The sequence below is a fragment of the Rousettus aegyptiacus genome, unplaced genomic scaffold (assembly GCF_014176215.1).
Source record: "Rousettus aegyptiacus isolate mRouAeg1 unplaced genomic scaffold, mRouAeg1.p scaffold_m13_p_10, whole genome shotgun sequence".
Taxonomy (NCBI): Eukaryota; Metazoa; Chordata; class Mammalia; order Chiroptera; family Pteropodidae; genus Rousettus; species Rousettus aegyptiacus.
The window spans coordinates 8,691,681-8,711,252 of record NW_023416285.1 but is presented as its reverse complement, the minus strand read 5'-3'; the positions used below and the strand labels follow the sequence as shown (position 1 = coordinate 8,711,252).

General features: G+C 31.9%; 1 protein-coding gene across 1 annotated transcript in view; it reads left to right on the top strand.

The window, feature by feature from the left end:
* LCORL (ligand dependent nuclear receptor corepressor like) overlaps window positions 1–19,572 on the top strand; it is a 113,772-nt gene that overhangs the window by 24,153 nt on the left and 70,047 nt on the right. Inside the window, 1 exon segment of the mRNA XM_036227545.1 lies at window positions 10,112–10,177. Coding sequence (XP_036083438.1) covers window positions 10,112–10,177 — 66 coding nt within the window.

The window sequence follows — 19,572 nt, the reverse complement described above, 5'->3', positions numbered from 1 at the left end:
AATGTGGGTTCTTCGTAGAACAAGATAGGATACAAAGAAATGACTGAATTTCAGAATGATACTTGATGTGAAGATAACTATTAATTACAGGCAGTTTTGACCTACAAATTGAGCTGTGTTCTAAAAGCTGTTTTGAAAATGAATGTCTTTGGTCTCAGAGTGAGATTTTTTCCCCCAAGCATTTATTCAGCAAATAACTTTGAGTGCCTAACATGGGCCAGACACTAAGGCTAGCACAGCAGACAAGATGACATGGTTCCTTCCTTCTTGGAGCTTAAAATTTTGTGGCATTTATCTAATGAAAATATCAAATCAAGATTTAGTTATGTGATTCTTTTACTCCCTGCTATTCCCTTCCTCCAGTTTGAGCTGAGGGCAGAATTCTTGTCTCTTCTTGCTCACCAACGTATCCCAGCTGGTAGACACACAAATATTTGTTAAATGAATAATTGATTAGTTGAGAAGAGACATTAAAAATTACACATGATTAATTAGAATTATGGTAAGTGCTCCAAAAGGAATAATGCAAGGTATAATATAATATAAAGCACATAGATGTAGGTCTGTTCTAGTCTAAGTATAAATTAGATTAGATGAAGCTTTTAAATTGAGGCAGTGATTCTTTTCTTTCCTCAGCTTTATTGGTGCGGTGCATAATTGACCAAAAAATGTATATATTTAAAGTGTATGATGTGATGATGATTTGACGTGTCTATACTTTTGTGCAGTGATTACCACAGTCAGGTTAATTAACATATCCATCACCTTACAATTACTTTTTTGTGTGTTTGATGAGAAAAACTTTAAATGTACTCTTAGCAAATTTCAAGTACATAACATACTATTACTAACTATAGTCACCACGTTGTGTATTAGATCCCTAGAGCTCGTTCATCTTATAATGGGAGGCTTGTATTCTTTGGCTAGTATCTCCCCATGTTCCATATCCCACAGCCCGTAATAACTACCATTCTCTCTGTGTCTTTGAGTTTGATTTTTTTTTGTTTTTCACATTCTACATATAAGTGAGATCATATGTACTACTTGTCTTTCTCTGGCTAATTTTACTTAGCATAATGTCTTCTAGATTCATCCATGTTGTTGCAAATAGCAAGATTTCCTTCTTTCCCATGGCTGAGAAATATTTCATTGTCTCTATATTTCACATCTTCTTTATCTATCCATCCATCTATGAACACTTAGGTAATTTCCATGCCTTGGCTATTGTACATAATGCTACGGTGAGCATGGGGTTGCAGATCTCTTTTTGAGATACTGATTTTGTTTTTTTCAGATGGATATCCACAAATGGAATTGCTGGATCATGTGGCAGTTTATTGTTAATTTTTCAAGGAACCTCCCTGTTGTTTTCCATAGTGGCTCCACCAATTTACGTTCTCGCCAACAGTGCCTTTTTGTCCACATCTTGGCCATCACTTGTGATCTCTTGTCTTTTTGATGACAGCTATCCTACCAGGTTGAGATGAAGTCTCATTGTGCTTTTGATTGCATTTTTCTGATTAGCAGCTTTTCATGAACCTGTTGGCCATTGTATGTCTTCTTTAGAAAAATGTCTGTTAAGTTGCTCTGCCCATTTTTTAAATTGGATTGTTTGGTTTTTGCTATTGAGTTCAATGAGTTCTTATATATTTTTGGATATTAACCGAATCCATGGTTGCAAATATTTTCCGTAGGTTGCCTATTCATTTTATCGATGGTTTTCTTTGCTGTGCAGAAGTTCTTTCGTTTGATGTAGTCCCACATGTTTATTTTTACTTTTGTCGCTTATGCTTTTGGTATCATCTCCAAAAAAATCATTGCCAAGACCAGTGTCAAGAAGCTTTTTCCTTGTGTTTTTTTCTAAGGGTTTTACAGTTTCGGTGATTCTTAAAACCAATATTTTAAGAATTAGTAGAATTTATCCAGATTTGGGGAGGGGCAAATGGGGGTTGGAATGTGTATAGTAGGTTGAAGGAACAGCTTTCTGTGGATGCCTGAGGTGGGATACCATGTGACATTCTTTAGGATTTGATTGTTGGCAAGAGTGGGGGCTAGGGATTAGCAGAGTACCTGTGACATACCTTCTGTTATATACTGAAACACTGATTAGTCGTAGTTAATATCATTACAATATTAATTAAAATAGAAAAAACTTTTAAATGGTAATTTTGAAATATTTCGATTCTGATAATTGATGTAGAACTGTTTCAGTTAATTAGACTTGGATTCCATCTTCCATTTATGTACCAATGATCTCTGAGTCTGTGTTTCTACCTCTGGATGTTTTCATTTAATTTATGCCCACATATCTAAGTTAGCCTATCCAAAAGTGTATCCCTTTTATGCCTACCAATCATATAAAACAAACGAACAACAACAACAACAACAACAACAAAAAACTTCATGGATTTCCTGTCTCAGTGAAATCTTTACTTCTCTCACTCCCACCTTAAAATAATGAAACGATGGCATCATTTAACTATTATTCCATTTAATAGTATTATATAACTCAAAGCCATTCACTTTCTTTTAGATAAACTTCTACTGCCTAAATTTATGTTCTTTTTTTTTCTCTCTGCTGGATTTCTTCCAGCTTTCTAACCGTTCTTTTTTTTTTTTTTCCCCCTCATTTAAGTCTGCCATTGCTGCTTGAGTGATCTTTTCTTAAAGCAAAGCTAATCCTGTCTCTTGACTGCTTAAAGGCCCACCATTGCTCATTCTGGCTTTCAGGTTAAAAATTAACTACTTGGCACAAAAAAAAAAAGAGGGCTAGGCCCTTTAGGGTCAGTATTTTGTGCATCTCCCAGCCCTTTATAGTGCCCTTTCTTCACGTCACTTTCTTTATCTTTGCATACTTCTTCAATTTCTAGACATGGCGATTCAAATTTAAATAAATAAAACTAAATAAAATTAAAAATCAGTTCCTCAAGTCCCGTATTGGACAACCGAGATACAGATAATTTCTGTCTTCATACAGGTTATATCAGGTAGTGCTGTTCTTGAGTATGTTAAGGTCTTTTCCCCCTATGGCTTTATGCATGATGCTCTCTCCTTTCTAAATGTGTAACATGCCCTTCATTGTTTTGCCTAGCTGTCATTCTTCCATTAAGACTTAGTTTGGGCGTCATCATTTCTGGAAAACCTTCCCTAACACCATCTTTTCCTGTCACCTCCAACCCCAAAGTCTGAACACTTGCCTTTTTCCTTTATATCTATTGCATTTAAATCCAGGAATCAGTGTTTAATAATGAGAATCTAGCAGATATAAAGTATTGACATTTTGTATAAATTATAATTTTACTCTATAGTTTTATATTACGTATAAATGGATTTACCACCATGGAAGTAAAGATACATTTAAATGGATCTATCATCTAAGTACTGACTGAAGAAGCACTTCATCAGACATTAGATTCTCATAGGAGCACCGGTACCTGGTGCCAAAAAGGTTGGGGACCACTGCATTATAATTGTGATCCTAGGAGAAGACAGTTTGTATGTTATAAAGGTCAGAGTTTTCAGATTTGCTACTTGAATGATAACTGCATACATTTACTCAGATTTTAAAACATAGGATTGGATCTAGCAACTCAAGAATCTGTCTGAAGGTAAATTTACTATTAGAATAGCATTGTATCATATGTATTTTCATGAAGAAATTCAGCATTTAATTTGTAGACGTCAGGTCAACTTTAATAATTAGCATTATGCAGAGTGGGGAATGCAGAAAGCATGGATATGGATACCTGCCCTCAAGTTTGTGCTGTGGTTACTTTGTCATCAGCAAGTTTACCTCTGCTCGACTTTAGTTACCCACCACTCCATGTACCTCACCATCACTTCTATGGTCATAAGTTCAAATATACCTCTTTTTGACCAGAATAAGGAAAGGTTAGATTTAGCATTAGTTTAGGCCTTCATAAGTATTAGTCGGTCAAAGAGAACATCAGAAAGCAAAATATGATTGTCGTTGTTGTTGTTGTTGTTGTTGTTGTTGTTGTTGTTGTTGTTGTTAAAGATTTCAGGTGTTTGCCCAGGGCTGGTCTTTTGTCCTAAAAAAGGGTGATGGACATCTTCTCGCATATTTTTGATAGATTTAGTGACTATTTTCCAAACCTAAGATCTGGGCGCATCTTCTAAAAGGAGGTGGGTTTTTTGTTTGGGTTGGGGATTATTAATCTACCTAGAAAAGTGAGGCTATCATGGGATAGATTTTGATGTCAAGTATTAGAATGGCATTTTATGGTTTACGATAACAGTAGATTTTCAAATATATTTCTGATTTCACATATTCAAATTTGAAAGGTATAACTACCAGAAGCCCACTTTTCTGAACTCAGTTGAGTTTAACCGCATGTGAGGTTGGAAAGACTTCATCGATGGAGCTTACATACTTCAGTTGTGTGGCACAAATACAGTGAGATATGATGACTTTAGAAAGGTTTTAAAACCATTACAATGGTTAAAAAGAAAAAAAAAAGAAACACAATTGACTATACCAAGTAGTACTGGGGAGGTGAAGCTCCGCTGTCAGTTTCCTGCATGGCTGGCAGGATTGGAAAGTGATAACAATGACTTTTGGAAGAAGTTTGATTTCCTAGAAAGCTAAACATAAACCTACCATATTACTCAGCCATATACTATTGATGCTTTACACAATAAAAATTAAAACATATATCTGCCAACACCTGAATGGATAAAAAATTGCAGTGTATCAATGAAGTGGAATATACTGGGAAATAAAATTACAAAATAATGATATATGCAACAGTATGGATAAATCTCAAAATCTTTCTACTATGAAAAAGATCAGGCCAAAAGAGAGGTAAGATTCTATGTTCTTGAAATTCTAGAAAATATAAACTAGTCGATAAGTGACCAAAAGTATATTAGTTTTGTGAAAGGAAGAGAGGGATTAAAAAAGAACATGAAGATACTTTTAAGAGTGTGAGAAGTATTTATTATCTTGATTGTGGTAATGGCTTTATGGGTGGATGCATATGTTAAAACTCTTCAAATTATATATTTTAATTTGTATAGTTTCCTAAGTACAAACTGCGGAAGAAAAGATCAGTGAATTTAGAAAATAGCAAGAGAGACCTTCCAAAATGAAGAACAGTTAGAAAAAGAACTGAAGGAAAAAAAATGGAACAGCTTCAATGACCTGTGGAACAATATCATATGGTTTAACAATATATAACTGGAGTCTCAGAACAAAAGGAGGCCATAGAAAAATTATTTAGAGTTTTCCCAGGCAGAGTACACACAAAAGAAAGCCGCCCAAGGTAGGTAATAATCGAATTGTTGAAAGACAGTGATAAAGAGAAAATCTGAGAAACAGCCAGAGAAAAAGACACGTGTACAGAGGAACACAGAGGAGAAAGACTGCCGATGTGTCAGCAGCTTTGCAACAAGGAGACAGTGGAAGGACGTCTTTCAAGTGCTGGGATTAAAAGCTGTCAGCCTAGAATTCTGTACCCAACAAAATATATTTTTTAAATGAAGACAGATTAATTTTTTCAGAAAAAAAAATGGTCGAAAGAATTCACTGCTAGCAAACTTTTAGTACAATAAATATTGAAGTAAGTTCTTTAAGCATAAGATCTACACAAAGGAAAAAAAGTGACAGAAATGATAAATATGTGGGTACATGTAAGAAATACTTTCTCCTTTTTTAATTTCTTTAAAATGATTGATCTTTTAAAGTAAAAAGTAATTTACTGTGGGATATATCACAGATTTGGATGTAAAATGTATAACCAAGACAGAGGATGGGGGTGGAATATGGATATATACTGCTTCTATCATTGCATATTATCATACTATATATAATATTTGAAGATAATCTGCGAAAAGTTAAACTGAACATTGTAAACCTTATAGTTAGCTCTAAAAATGAAAAGAGATACAACTCATAAAATGGAAATTGATGACTCACTTCCTAGTTTGCTATATGGGGGTCATCTTGTCCTGTTATCATAATGAAATACAGACATTTTAATTAGATAGGATCCTAAAAATCATTAGTCATCAAGAAATTGCAAATTACAACCGCTATGAGTTACCCATACACATTCGTTAGAATGGCTGAGATTGAAAGGACAGTGCCGTGTGTTGGTAAGGCTGTGGTACAGCCCGAGCTCTCCTGTATTACTGGTGGGAATGTAAGAGAGCATAGCCATTTAGAAAAACAACTGTTTAGTTTCTTAAATTATTAACACACCAAAAGAACCTAGCCCTCAACCCAGCAATAACACTCTTACATATTTATTCTAGAGAAATGATAACATATATTCACAAAAACTTACATACGAATGTAAATACCAGCTTTTTTTATAATGGTCACATATTTTAAACCACCTAAATGTCTATCACATGAGAACTGATCAACAATTTGTCCTATATCCATATATGGGAATACATCTCAGCAATTAAAAGGAAAGAACTATTGATACATGCAACAACATAAATGAATCTGAAAACCAGTAGAAAAGACTAGTCTAATTTATAATGACAGAAAGTAGATTAAGTGTTTCCTTGGGCTTTGGGTTGTTCCAGGGAATTTACTCACAATGACACAGGGATACCAGTTGAGTTGGTGGAAATATATTCAGTCTTGATTATGTTCTTGGCTAAATAAAAGTATTCATTTATGAAAATATATTGAACTTTATCCTTAAAATGAGTACATAATATTGTGTGAAAATTATATCTCTTTAAAGTTGATATTTAAAAAAATCAGAGAGTTTGTCAGTTGATTATACATAGAGAGACTTCAAGTGAAATATATATAGTGAAAGAAATTAACCAAAATGCAGTTAAGAAAAGAGAAAGAGATGTAAAGTGTAAAAGAGAACACAGCATGGAGTATATAGGTGAGAATGACTTAGATACTTTTGATCAGAGTCTTAGGGAAGAGTCTTATATGCTCACTAAAGGAGGTACCTTAAGTAGAAGGAAAATATTTCTAGATGGATGCTCTGAGAAGTAAGTAATGAAAAGCAAAGACAGTGGTAAATATGTGTACAAATATTTAAAAAACTACTTAGTGAAATATACAGAACAATAATGTAAAGAGGAAGGAGGTGTAAGTCCTTCCAATGTTAAGTCCTGAAAGGGTGGGTGAAGATTTTGATTAACTTTAAAACCGTATCCTAATTTCTGGGTTAATCTCAAAAAGAACAGAAATAGTGCATACTTTTCATACTGATAGAGGAGGAACAAAAGTAAATGATAAATATTCAGTCAATTCCAAAGTTTGCAAGAAAGTGAGAAATAGCACTATAGAACAAATAGAAATAAAGTAGATAAGGAATTTAAACTTCAATATATTAATAACCTTTAAATTTAAGCGACCAAATTCTGACAAAATGTCAGGATGTTTTTTAAAAAGATATGTTATTTAATAATACATAAAGATTGTAAAGAAATAATTGAAAAAGACATTATGGATGCAATAAAAAATGTTTTATAGCTATATAATATTAGACCATATAGCCTATTGCAAAAATCATGGCTAGAAATAAAAAGGATTTCTTTATAATTATATGAAGTTCTATTCACAAAAGACGTAAAACAATTATAAAATTATAAGCTCTTAATAATATAGCCTCAAACACATATAAAGCTAAAATTTAAAGAAATAAGAAAGAAATGACAAAGCTACAATTTATGGAAGATTTTATATATTTTTCTCAAGAATTAATAGATCAAAGAGTCAAAAACACAACTGCGTAAGGATGATTTAAAGAGCACAATTAACATGTTAATGTAATGAACAAATTAGAATGCTTCATCCAGCAAGTTTAGAGTTCTTTTCAAGCATATGTAGGGAGTTTTCAAGAATTGTCTTTATCAACCGTAAAAACAATGTTAGAAAATTTCAAAGGATTAAAATCATATTGGGCATTTTCTTTTGACTACAATGTAAGTAAGTTACAAATCTATAAAATGTATACTATATATATTTGGAAATTAAGAAAATATGCTTTTAAAAACCATGAATCAAAAAAGGCATAATGGAAATTATGAAATTATGAAATACTTTGAATGATGAGAAAATATGACATATTGTATAATGTAGCTAAAAGGAGTACTTGGGTGGAAATTGTTAGCTTTAAATGCATATATTAGAAAAAAAAGAAAGGCTGAAAGGTAATGAACTAAATATCCAATTAAAGAAGGCAAAAATAAGAGCAAAATAAACTCAAAATAGAAGACACAAAGAAATAAAAGCAGGGGCAGAAATTAGTGGATGAGAAAACAAACGTACATTAGAGAAGATCAAGAAATCAAAATTTTTTAATCTGAAAAAAATAAACTAATGAGCTTGACTGAGAAAGAAAAGAAGGCATAAATAACAAGGAATGAAAAGCAAAACTGATATGACTGCTGATGCTGTTGACATTAGATAAAAACATATAATGAAACATTTTATATAAGTAAATTGGAAAATATAATTGAAATGGGCAGGTTCCCATAAAACTAACTAAGATAGGGAATAGAATACCTGAATAGTCCTATGAGAGTTTAAAAAATTTGATTGGTAATAAGCACTTTATATTGACTTTATTCTCAGTTGTCACTCCTGTTATATTCTACTAAATATTGAAGCAAGTGATCTTTATGTTTCCTAATTTTTTTCCAGAGAGTAGAAAAAACATTGAAACTCACTTTTGTAAGGTAGCATATCAAAACCTGACCCTAGTACAAAGGAAATTTAGACTAGTCTCATTGGTGAACAAAGATACAGAAATTTTAAAAGAACCATTAGGATAGGAAACCCAGCAAAGATACCTCAAGCTATACATTTTTGTCCAATATACCACAGAATGATATCTTAAAATAGTTATTTGCAGTATTATTTTTAGAGCATTGATCACAGTGCTCCAAATATAACTAGAATATCTTCATAACAGAACGAAATTTGGGGCTTGTTCAGTTTGAGGCTTTACCCAGTATGAAATTCTTTTCTAGAGCATTCTTGAAAACTGTCTCTGGTTGTATATCATTCACTTCTCTGCCTGAAATTTCCATTCATAGGAACTAGTGCTGAATCATTTCACAAAGATTTTATTAAGTACATATTTACCAAGTATCATAACTATTTTGTCTAACCTACAGCATCATAAGTTGTAAGATGCATCATCTCTTCATGTTCTACAGAGTGAAAAAAATGTTGCCACTTTTTGACTTTGACACACCATTGATTTTAATACACATCTTGATTTCAGAGGTGTTAAAATGTTTTTTAAGGCATCTAATGACATGAAATATTTCTGTAGTAGTAGTTCTACTTTATCTTTCATTTTTTCACTTCTACCATGTTACCTTTAGTTTTCTCTTCCCTAATTTAAGCATCCTTCAAGTATTTCTTTTTATTTGTTTCCCAGTTATTTTGCCATCCTTGTAATTTTCCTTTGGATGCCTCGTAGTTTATCTAAAAGCTGCTTAAAATCGAATATAATATAGACTTCAAAAAGAAAATTATGTAATCTTAAAATTTTTATAAACAGAAAATAGAATAAATACTATGTAAATTCATGAATTAGGATTTTGTTACCTTGATAAGATTTTCAGTAATTTTTTTTAAAAATAGTTCATACCCATGAACAAATTGTTAGGATTTTTACAAGGTTAAAATTTTATGCATCATACTTTCACAGGAAGAATTTATCTCCATTGACACTCATTTACTCATTTTTGTAATTGAAGTTAAAGATGCCACTTTTTTTAAGTTAACCTTTTTGTAACAAATAAAAACAGGATTATAATACCTATTTTTCTCTTTACAAAATTATTATAAAAGAAATCTACCTGTAATATTTTACCCTGAGAATATTTCTAAATGATGAAGGTATTTACCTGTTTTAGTAGTAAACATTTACATTTGACTATTTCAATTTCTTTAAGTCATTTAATTTCTGATAGTGACATGTAACTATTTACCATGTTGTATATTGCCTAGTTCAACTTAATTCAACTAAAGGAAAAAATGGCACCTCATAGCATGTTAAGCTTATTATAGTTTTTTGATTCCTTATAATTTATGCTTTTTTATTATAAAAATAAGCTTTTTCAGTAGTTAATATACTTTTCTCTTTAATAACAGGTTTTGAGAGTATTTTAGAAGGGCTTTATGGACCACGGCTACGAAGAGACCTCAGTTTATTTGAAGGTAATGCTTTTATTTATTTTTAAATTTTAACCTCATTTAACAGATGAAAAATGATTATTCTACACTAACTTTATGCTAAACATGAACTTGTTTTCTTATTTAGAAAATATTTTTAAAGTACAGCTATTACTCTCATTGTTACATTATGTTATAATCTTTAAAAAGAAATTAGTACACTCATAAAAATAGAAAATAATGCTTATTTTTGGCTCAATAGTGAAATTTGATTGTTGTTATTTTATACATTATATTCCCTTACTTCTTCAAGACAATTTAAAGGGGTTCAATTAAATAAATATCTCCTGTTGCTTATGATACAGGCAACCAGGAACTCAGATTGTCACTCTGAGAAATCCCACCATGTATGTCTAGAGTTTTATATTTATGTATAATCCATTTCGTTGTTTATTTTATCCTTCTCTTCCAAACAGTGTAGCATAAATCCTGGTGGAAGATTTTGATATGTGATATAATTGCTGGGATACCATAGTCTATTTGTTTTACTGCTTGCTTGTAAATGTAGAGCACTAGGAGAGAACATTTTTGTAGACATCTGAAATTTTATAGTACAGTTCATTTACAAAATGGGCAGTGCCGGTATAGATCTTCTACTTTGATTTTGATTGAATTATTTCTGAATCTCGTATCTGGTCAGTTTTGTGCGCTAATTCTGTGACCTTCCATTCAACTCTGGTGCCTTCCATTCTACTAAGACTCAAGATCCCAGTAGATCTAAAGGTCCTTCTCTTTTTTGTATATATAAATCTTTGGAGTTGAGGTAGTTACAGTGATAGCTGGAGCAGTCAAAAGTTTTCTGCTCATTTTTTATTAATTTTGAGCAGAATAATTGAGCTATAAATTGTAGAGTTGAAAGTAGCTTTGAAAGATCATTGGTCCTAACCACTCATCTTCAGATGAATGATATCCATGAGGAATATGACTTCAAGGATGGAGATTCTAAAATGTGCCTGTTCTAGTGTTTTATTTTTCTTATGGTTAAGGTCTTTATCATATATCTCTTAACTTGAAATATTTCTCACTTTATCATAGTTTTAACACTGAATTAAATATTTTCACCTGATGTATTTATAAGCAATACTGACTAATTTCAGTGTCTCTTATTTTTCCCAGCTTAAAAATGATCAAAGGAAAAATCTAAAACACAAGTATTTAACCTATGCTTGATATTTCTTCAGCCTTCCTTTCCTAACCTGCTGTTCTCATTCACGTCAGAAGTCAGCACTATACTTAATTGCCTTCTGATAAGCCAAGTTGCAAACTGACTTTTAGCCTCTTGCTTCCCCCACTTTATTTATATAGTTAAGTATATGTATATACTTACTTTCCTTCAGAAATTAGTCATTTATTGTACGAAGGGCAAAATGTTCTAAGGAAATAAATGCATGTATTTTATTTTTAGACTAGTACTTTTTTTAGTATATAAGTAACATTTGCTCATTTTAGAAAATCAGAAAATACAAATAAGCTGGAAAGAAAATTAGTCCCATGACCTACAGATAACCTTTAACATTTTATATAAATGTAAAATTTGAATGTATTATTTTATTAATGTATATACTGTGTATACAGTATATACACATTTGTGACTACTGTCACAAGTATGTCATTTGAACATATAAAGTTCTCGATTAGTTCTTAATGGGTACACGTTATTTCATTTTGGATCTGTTATAATTAATTTAACCAATTAATTTAACACTCCATTGCTGTATATCTTATTCGATTTATTTTTAAAATTCCGATAGATCTTGTACTTTATATCCTCTTTTGTGCTTTTTTGATGGGAGAATTTATAAAATTAGCTAAGGTTCAGAACTCAAATCTTTTTCTCACACATACACATATACTTAGTTTATTATACTTTCTCACTCCAGATGTTCTAACTTTTCTCCAAATTCCTTAGGTAAAATTTCCCCCCTTTTTCTTGCTTTTTTGAATTTAAAAAAAAAATTGCTTCTAATCAAAGTTATAGGCTTAAGAGTGATAATATTACTTATAACAATAAATCTGTGTACAAGGATGAAGACAGACATGTTTTGAAGGAAAATTACACTAGTACTATCAAACTGTAGAGCCTTTTTAAAAGGCATGTAGATGCTATCTATTATAGACATCTCCAACTTCTTTTTTATCCTCTTTTAAATAAGTGTTTCCTTTGTTGTTGCCAGTGTTAAAAGTGATTTAATATTTAGATACTAGGACTACAAGTGTAGATATTTCTCAGTATACATATCTGTGCAGGATTAGTTTGCTTTGTTTATGTTTTTAGATAAATCATTGGTCATCTGAACCCTTCTACAAAACTCATGAACCAAAATATTGGATACCAAAGGGTTCTTGTATATCACTCTAAATTTTTAATTATAAATTAAATGCATAGTATTTAAGTTTTATAATACATTTAAATTAAATGGACTGCATAGCAAACCTACCGTTTCTGTGAAAAAATGTATTATAAATGGTTTCGAGAAGTTTATATTTTAATTTTAATTTTAATTCGATTCAGAACAACCTCCAGATGGAATGGTTTTGAAAAAAGTTTTTGAGTGCTGCTAATTTGTAATATGTTGGAAACAAAACAGAAGTCCTAGATTTCTGTCTTCTTTGGTCTGTTCTCATGACATTTTGTCCCTTTGAGGAAACATAACTGTTATTTCTTTTTGAAGTAAAGTCTCCAAAGAAAACTTTGAATGTCATAAACTTCCCAATTTTATGTACTCCCAGAAAGGTTCCCTGTATTCTGCCTCTCTCACTCCTTTATCTTCCCCAAACTCACTTTGCCTGTTGACTTTTGTTAATCCTTTTTCATGTCTTATTGATGAGCCAGTTTCTTTTATCCATGGGCTCATCTGATTTACTTGCCCTGACTATGGATGTATACAAAAATATGAAAAGAGTAAGTAAGCCTGTGTAAACTAGTTCTTAAAATCCCTACTTGGTTTTTCTGTATTCACTTTTCAAAGGGAGAGTGTTTCTGAGGTCTGCAAGCTTTAGCATGTGAGCCAAATTCAGCCCATTAACTGCTTTCGAATGGACTGTGAGCTAAGAATGGTTTTCACATTTTTAAATAGTTGAAAAAATCAAAAGATTACTATTTTGTGACATGCAAAGATTATATGATGTTCAAATTTAATTATCCAGTTGATAAAGTTTTATTAGAAACAACCTCTCGTTTATTAACATATTGTCTCTGACTGCTTTTGTGCTTTAAAAGTAGAGCTAAATGGTTGTGAAAAGAGTGCATGGCCTCCCAAAACTACAACAGTTACTATCTGGTGATTTATAGAAAAAGTTTGCTGACCCCTGACTTATACCACTGACTGGAATTTAGTATTTTTGGCTTAATATCTTTTTTTCCAACTCTTAACACTATGATGATGGAGACAGCAAAACCACTTTTTAATGAAATTTAATGGATGGAATATTTGGCGTGAGTAGTTTGTGTTAGGAACTGTGATTAGCAATGAGGAAAGGAAAATGAATAAGTGAGATCTCTTCATACTGGAAACTCATTCACATAGTACCAAGTCAAAAGTCAGTAGTTTTCTAATATGAGTTGATGATTAAGACCAGAGAATTGAATGCTATTTTATAGTTATTTATATAAGTTATATTATTAGCTCTTATCATTGTGTACTCGAAGATTTATTCGAATGTATTCATCATGGTGTTTATAATGCCAAAATCAGAGAAACAGGCTTAAGTATCCAACAATAGGATATCAGTTGAATAAGTTACAATACATCGCTTTGATGGGCTATGTTTATCTTTTAAAAATGATTTAGAAGTATATTTGAGCATGGGAAATATTTGCAGTAAATAAGCTTCTGTGTAATACTCTAATTTTTAAAATAAATAGTATTTTTAGAGCAGTTTTAAATTTACAGGAAAATCGAGTACAAATATGAAGAGTTCCCCCCTCCTACCTTAGGTTCCTCCGTATTAGTGTCATTCATTACTGTGGTGCATTTGTTACAATCGATGAACTAACATTAATGCGTCGTTATTAACTAAAGCCCTCATAGTTTACATTCGGTTCACTCTGTTGTACCGTTGTGTGGGTTTTGCCTAATGCATAGTTCCACATATCCACCATTACAGCATCATACACAGTAGTTTTACTGCCCTAAGAATTACCTGTATTCCACCTTTTCAGTCCTCTCCCCTGTCCCCAAACCATGTCAAACACTGATCTTTTCATTGTCTTTTATTTTCCAGAATGTCATATAGTTGGAATCACGCATACAGTATTGAACCTATTCAGATTCACTTCTTTCACTGAGCAATATGCATTTAAAGTTCCTCTTCATATTCATGGCTTCACAGCTCATTTGTTTTTATTGCTGAATATTACTGCCCTGTATCGATGTCCCACAGTTTGCTTACTCCGTTCACCTATTTGAAAGACATCTTGGTCACTTTCAAGTTCAGGCAATTATTAATAAAGTGGCTGTATTTGTATGCAAGTTTTTGTGTGGACATAAGTTTTCAACTAATTTGAGTAAATACTGAGGAGCATCATTGCTAGATTGAATGGAAGGACTATGTTTAGCCTTGTAAAAACTGCCAGACTGTCTTCAACAGCGGCCATGCTATTTTGTGTTCCCACAAGCAATTTAAATTGCTTTTGCTCTACATCCTCACTAGCATTTGATGTTGTCATTCTATTAGGTATATAGTAGTGTCTTGTCTTAATTTGTAGTTCTTTAATAGAATATGATATCTACTCTCTGTCTATCATCTTGGGTGACATGTTTGTTAAGACAGGTTTTGGTATTTGGATAATGATGGAATCATACAATGAGTGGGGAAATATTTCCTTTGCTTCTGTTTTCTGGAGCAGATTGTAGAGAAACCATCTGGGCCGGCGCTTTCTGTTATGGAAAGTTATTATTGATTTAATTTTTTAATAGAAATAGGCCAATTGACTATTTTTTCTTTTGTGAGATTTAGTAGATTGTGTCTTTCAAGGAATTCATCCATTTCATCTACAGTTCTCAAATTTGTGGGCAACTAATGTTCGCAATTTTTTTTTAGTATCCTTTCTTTAAAAATTTTATTATTAGTTTCAAGTATATAGTACATTGGTTAGAAATTTATATACTTTATAAAACGATCCCCCTAATTGCTCTTTATCTCCTCTGGCTCTCCACTTAGCCATTCCATTAATGCTGACTGCGTTCTGTATGCCGTGTTTCTCATCCCCGTGACCATCTATCAGCTACAAATTTGTATTTCCTTAACCCTTCACCCTTTCCTTCCAGCCCCCCAAACCCTCTCCCCTCTGGCTGTCACCAGATTGTCCTCTGTATTTGTGAGTCTGTTCTTGATTAGTTTGTTCTTTTTATTCCTTAGAGTCCACATATAAGCGAAATCATACGGTATTTATCTTTTTCTGTCTGACTTATTTTACCCAGCATAATAACCTCTAAGTGCATCCATGTCATTGTGAATGGTAGGATTTCTTTTTTTTTAATGGCTGAGTAATACTCCATTGTATATATGAAACATAACTTCTTTATCCAATTAATTGTCTGTTGATGGGCATTTAGGTTGTTTCTAGATCTTGGCTGTTGTAAATTGTTCTGCCATAAACATAGGGGTGTATAGATTTTCACAAATTATTATTTTGGTTTTCTTTGGATAAATACCCAGCAGTACAATCGCTGGGTCAAAAGGTATATTCACTTTAAATTTTTTGAGAAACCTTCAGATTGTTTTGCATAGTGGCTGTACCAATTTGCAATCCCACCAACAGTGTAGAAGAGTTCTCTTTTCTCCACATCGTTGCCAACACTTGTTCTTTGATTTATTTATGATAGCCATTCTCACAGGTGTGAGGCGATATCTCAATGTGAATTTAATTTCTCTGATGATTAGTGAGCTTGAGCATCTTTTCATATGTTTATTGGGCATCTGTATTTCCTCTATGCAGGTTTTCTTCCCATTTTTTAATTGGATTGTTTGTTCTTTAATTGTTGAGTTGAATGAGTTCTTTATATATTTTGGATGTTAACTTCTTACCAGATGCATCATAAGCAAGTATCTTCTCCCATTCAGCTGGTTATCTTTTTTGTTTTGTTGATGGTTTCCTTTGCTGTATAAAACTTTTTAGTTTGATGTAGTCCCATTTGTTTATTTTTTCTTTTGTTTCCCTTGCCTGAGGAGATATGTCCGAAAATAAATTACTAGTAGCAATATAAGAGAAATTACTACCTATGTTTTTTTTCCTAGAAATTTTATGATTTGGGGTCTTATATTTGTCTTTAATCTATTTTGAGTCTGGTCTTGTATATGGTATAAGAAAGTGGTCCAGTTTCTTTCATTTTTTTTTTTTCCATGTGTTTGTCCAATTTTTGCAGCAGCAGTGATTGAAGAGACCGTCTTTACCTCATTGTATATTCTTTCCTTCTTCGTCATATATTAAGCGAGCACATAAATGTGGATTTATTTCTGGGTGCTCTGTTCTGTTCCATTGATCAATATATCTGTTTTTATGCCAGTACCATGCTGTTTTGTTTACTGTAGCCTTGTAGTAGAGTTTGATATCAGGTAGTCTGATACCTCCAATTTTGTTCTTCTTCTCAAGATTACTGTGGCTATTTGGGGTCAGAATTATTTGTTCTAGCTCTCTGAAAAATGCCATTGGTATTTTGATAAGGATTGCACTGAATCTTTAGATTACTTTGGGTAGTATAGCCATTTTAATGATGTGGGTTCTTCCTACCCATGAGCATGGTATATGCTTCCATTTAATTGTATTTTCTTTTTTTAATTGTGATTTCTTTTTTCAGTGACTTATCATTTTCTGAAAACAGGTCTTTTACCTCCTTAGTTAATTTGATTCCCAGGTATTTTATTGTTTTTGATGCAACTGTAAATGGGATTGTTTTCTTAATTTCTCTTTCCAAAATTTTATCATTGGTGTATAAAAATGCTACTGACTTCTGAATATTAATTTTGTATCCTGCTACTTTACTGAATTCATTGATCAGTTCTATCAGTTTTATTGTGGAATCTTTAGGATTCTCTATATAGTATCATGCCATCTTTAAATAATGAGTTATTCTTCTTCCTTTCCAATTGAGATACCTTTTATTTCTCTTTCTTGTCTTATCGCTAGGACTAAGACTTCCAATACAGTGTTGAAGAGGAGTGGTGAAAGAGGGCATCCCTGTCTTGTTCCTGATTTTAAGGAGAACACTTTTAGCCTTTCCCCATTGACTATGATGTTAGCTGTAAATTTGTCATATATGGCCTTTTTATATGTTGAGGTATGTTCCCTCTATTCTCTTTGCTGAGAGTTTTTATCATAAATGGATACTGGACTTTGTTGATCGCTTTTTCTGCATCTATTGATAGGGTCATATGGCTTTTATCTTTTGATTTGTTAATGTGATGTATCACATTGAACCAACCTTGCATCCCAGGAATAAATCCAACTTGATCATGATGTATGATATTTTTAATGTATTGATGAATTTGGTTTGCTAATATTTTGTTGAGGATTTTTGCATCAAAGTTCATAAGAGATATCAGCCTATAGTTCGTTCGTTCGTTCTTTCTTTCTTTCTTTCTTTCTTTCTTTCTTTCTTTCTTTCTTTCTTTCTTTCTTTCTTTCTTTCTTTCTTTTTTGTAATGTCATTGTTTTTAGAGTCAAGATAAAATAAAGGAGGCCTCATTAAAGGAGTTAAGGGAGTCTTTCCTCTTCTTGAATTTTTCGGGATAGTTTGAGAAGAACAGATGTTAATTCTTTTTGAATGTTTGGTAAAATTCGCCTGTGAAGCCATCTAGTCCAGGACTTGTGTTCTCTGGGAGGTTTTGATCACCGATTCAATTTCATTGGTGGTAATTGGTCACTTCAGATTTTCTGTTTATTCTTGACTCAGTCTTGGGAAATTTTTTGTTTCTAGGACTGTATCCATTTCTTCCAGATTGTCCAATTTGTTGGCATATAATTACTCATAGTATTTTCTTATGATCCTTTGTATTTCTGTGGAGTCTGTAGTTATTTCTCTTATTTCATTTCTGATTTTATTTATTTGAGTCCTCTCTCTTTTCCTGGATGAGTCTGGTTAAGGTTTTGTTAATTTTGTTTATCCTTTCATTTTTAAGTGTACATTGACTCAGTAGCGATAGCCCATCTTTTATTTCTGATATTTTCTTTCTTTTTTTCCTTGGTTAGTCTGGCTAGAGCTTTATCAATTTTATTGATCTTTTCAAAGAATCATCTGATCTAATTTTTTTAAAGGCATGAATAAACCGGAAAGACATACTACAAGTGTTAATCATTGTCTCTGAATGATGGGATTATGAATAGTTTTCTCCTTTGTACTTTTCAATATAGTTACATATAGTTCCATAATGAAAAATTATTTTTAAACACATTTCCCAGTGTTCAGTATCTTTCTTCAAAGTCAGCGTAGTTATAACCACTTTTTCATGACCTTCATGAAAACTCTAGTTTGGTATTTTTTTTTTTTTTTTAACTTTTCATTGGGTTTTGTCTTTGGGAGCTTCGACTTTCTTTCCTATGGTTAAAGGGTACTAAAGAGAATGAAAACATTCAAAAAAAGTGTGAATGTTTAAAATGAAATAAAAGTAACGTCTATGGGGCTTATTAGGTGTTTTGTAAATTTTTTTATACAACTTTTACTACAACCTTAAGCTACAATGATTATTATCTTCATTTTACAGATAAAGAAATTGAAACTCAGAGAAAAGTAACTTGCCCAAGGCAACATCTAGAATGTGGAAAGCCCATAGTTCAGTACTAAGGCTTTCTAATTTCAAAGTCTGTTATCTTTTGAAGATAGATTAGGTAAAATGGTTGGAGAGAGATTTTGACCACAAGAATATGTAACCACAGTGGAAAGGTTGATCTTTCACCATCAGTTTTCATTGTAAGATTGCCTTTTATTAATAAGACTGTTTCTATAAAGCACATAATTTGACTCTTTTTGAGTTTATACCTTCGTGCATTAAAATTTCAAAACAAGAGGCAATTTATTTTAGAGAGAAATATCTGATTCATTGATTCATTTCAGATTTTGTTTGAGAGATAAAATGAATACGTTTTATTGTAGTATTTATTTAATTTTCATGACATGAAAAGATAACCTGGATAGAGGGAGAAATCTGATTTTCCAAAATTTATTTTCCTGTATATAAAAAACATATTCTACCATAATTTATTTGGATTCAAAATTAGAAAATAATTATTAAATATTTGTAAGTAAAGTCATAGATTTTGAACCCAGCACAATTTAATGGCATTTATGTAATCATTGATTATTCATTGTTATTTATTTTACTCTTGTAGGCATTTATTTTAATTAACATTTCCTTGAAGGACTTCAGAAATAAATGAGGAT